At 42.6% G+C, this 2,282-nt stretch overlaps 1 protein-coding gene across 1 annotated transcript; it reads right to left on the reverse strand.

Annotated features, from left to right (window-relative positions):
* Nucleotides 1-211: 211 nt before the first annotated feature.
* Nucleotides 212-1,617, reverse strand: LOC128033972 (uncharacterized). Its single transcript, XM_052622471.1, has 2 exons — nt 1,488-1,617; nt 212-1,326 (listed from the first exon to the last, which is right to left on the reverse strand). The coding sequence occupies exons 1-2, from the start codon at nt 1,615-1,617 to the stop codon at nt 212-214; spliced, it is 1,245 nt and encodes a 414-aa protein (XP_052478431.1).
* Between the last annotated feature and the right edge of the window lie 665 nt (nt 1,618-2,282).

Genomic DNA, 2,282 nt, shown 5'->3' on the forward strand with positions numbered 1-2,282 from the left:
ATCCAACAGAATGACCCTCAAAATCAGATACACCAACATACGCAAGAAATACCTCACAACCCTTGCGAACCATTTTTTCGGCCCTTAATGCAGAGATCACATTAGACAGAAAGTCCCTTCGATCCCCAATCACAGCCACCTCCTCACCTTCAATAGTCTTTAACACCATACACTTAAGAGTAAAATCCAAACTTGCATGGTGTTTAACCAATCAATCCATCCCCAGTATTAGGTCCAATTCACCAAACGGTAGCTCCATTAAATCCTCTAGAAATATAACTCCTTGAACCTCTAAGGGTACATCTGTGAACAACTTGTCTACCCTTACTGATTTTCCTAGTGGACTTAACACAATCATCTTAGTAATAGTACTCTCACGCATGATACCCAAGGTGCCAGACACAGTGCATGCAATGTATGAATGTGTAGACCCTATGTCAATTAAAGTAGTGAAAGGTACATTATGAATTAGGAACGTATCGATTATAACATCTGGAGCGTCACCATCCTCTCGGCGATGAGTAGCATAGACAAGTGCTGGCTGTCTTGCCTCATTATTACCAACACCTCTGCCAAACATTCCACAACCTCGTCTCACACCATTACCACCTCTAACCTGCCCACAGCCTCTCGGTGGCTGCTGACTACCTCTTACTGGCTGAGCAAAACCCTGACCTGTAGCTTGCATCTGAGTAAGCCTTTGAGGACAATCCTTAACTTGATGCTCCTTAGACCCACATTTGAAACATGCCCCAATCTTCTTCCAACACTCACCCAGATGATGTCTCCAACAATCAGCACAAGGCTGAGCTTTTACAATAGAAACCCCAGCTCGGACTGGCCCATCAAACCTAGCTTTGTTTTTAGGCCTTCTAGAAGAACTTGAGGGCTCTAAATCCTTCTTAAACCTGCCCCTATCTTTCTCACGGTTCTGGCGCTCAGAGCACTTCACATCCTCAGTGATTTTTGCCTTTTCAACCAGTGTAGCAAAATCTCGCTCCCTCTGTGGAGCTATCAAGATTCGTAACTCATCCCAGAGGCTGTCCTCAAATCGCACACAACGTTCATATTCATTCGCCACTATCCGACGAGCATAGTGACTCAGTCGTAGGAACTCTGCCTCATACTCAGCCACAGTTTTATTCCCTTGGATCAAACTCAAAAATTCCTTTCTTCGGGCGTCCACATAACTTGCGCCCACATACTTTCCTTGACAAGCTGACTTAAAGAAATCCCACGTTAACCTATCGGCCTGAGTACCTTCTCTCACAGTAAGCCACCACTGGTACGCCTCATCTCTCAGATTAAAGAGACTGCTCCTTTTAGCTTTTGCTCAGAAGTGCAATCAAGGTCATCCATTATTCTCTCCGTGGCTTCCAACTAGTATTCAACCAGATTAGAGGCTACACCAGAAATACCCCTAAAAATTTCTACTCCATTCAACCGGAGTCATACTGAAATTGACCCATGGCCCACAACATCGTTACTGGTCCCTGTAACCCTTTCCAGAATACGGACCATAGCTCGGGATAGTGCATCATCCCCAACCGCTCGATCGAATGATCCCGACTCAGTCACCGGTGAAGCTGGTGCCTCCCTAGCCTCAACATTAGGCATGTGGCCTGACGTTGAAGACCCAGCCCTAGCACTTCCTCAGCCTCTACCACGGCCTCGTGTACCCCTTCCGCGAGTACCTCTAGTGCTCATATCGGATAACGTATAATCGGTTTATGAAGTTTTATGCATTAGTTTACAATTCCAATATTTATTAACAGATGTCTTATGAAAAAGCAGTAATCAGAATCTGTTTTCGTAATTCAAGAGTCTCTCTACAGTTTCCTGTTTTCCTACAGTCTCAGTTTACTCACACTTAAGAGTTTTAGTACAGTCCTACTATCTATAGTAGTCTCTCAATATATTTCAGTTTAAGCAGTCTACAGTACATAGAAACTTACAGATTCGGTGCTGGAGACTCGGTGTGCCACACTTGTAACCTTCAAAAATAATTCAAAATAGTTTTTCATAAATTCCAAATATTTTTTTAAAAATCATTCCATAGTCGAGTTTTGCAACCTGACTCTGATACCACTAAATGTAACACCCAAAACCCAGCCTAGACATTATGGCCGTATCTAGTGTGTCATATTGAGGTGTCTCTCAAAATTTAGACTTGTTGATAAAACTCGTTACTTAAGTTTAGAAACCTCTTTAGTAATGTTTAACGGAACACTTAACCAAATGTTTGCCTTATTAACTACTATTATTTTATTAAGTTGATTTAA

This window comes from Gossypium raimondii, chromosome 10, assembly GCF_025698545.1.
Source record: "Gossypium raimondii isolate GPD5lz chromosome 10, ASM2569854v1, whole genome shotgun sequence".
Classification (NCBI taxonomy): Eukaryota; Viridiplantae; Streptophyta; class Magnoliopsida; order Malvales; family Malvaceae; genus Gossypium; species Gossypium raimondii.

Excerpts from the sequence above, each read along its gene's own strand:
- LOC128033972 (XM_052622471.1), bottom strand. The coding sequence starts at position 1,617 with ATGCCTAATGTTGAGGCTAGGGAGGCACCAGCTTCACCGGTGACTGAG. Across the intron at positions 1,327-1,487 it reads GGAAAGGGTTACAGGGACCA|CTAAAAGGAGCAGTCTCTTT; the intron begins GTAACGATGTTG and ends TCTGAGCAAAAG.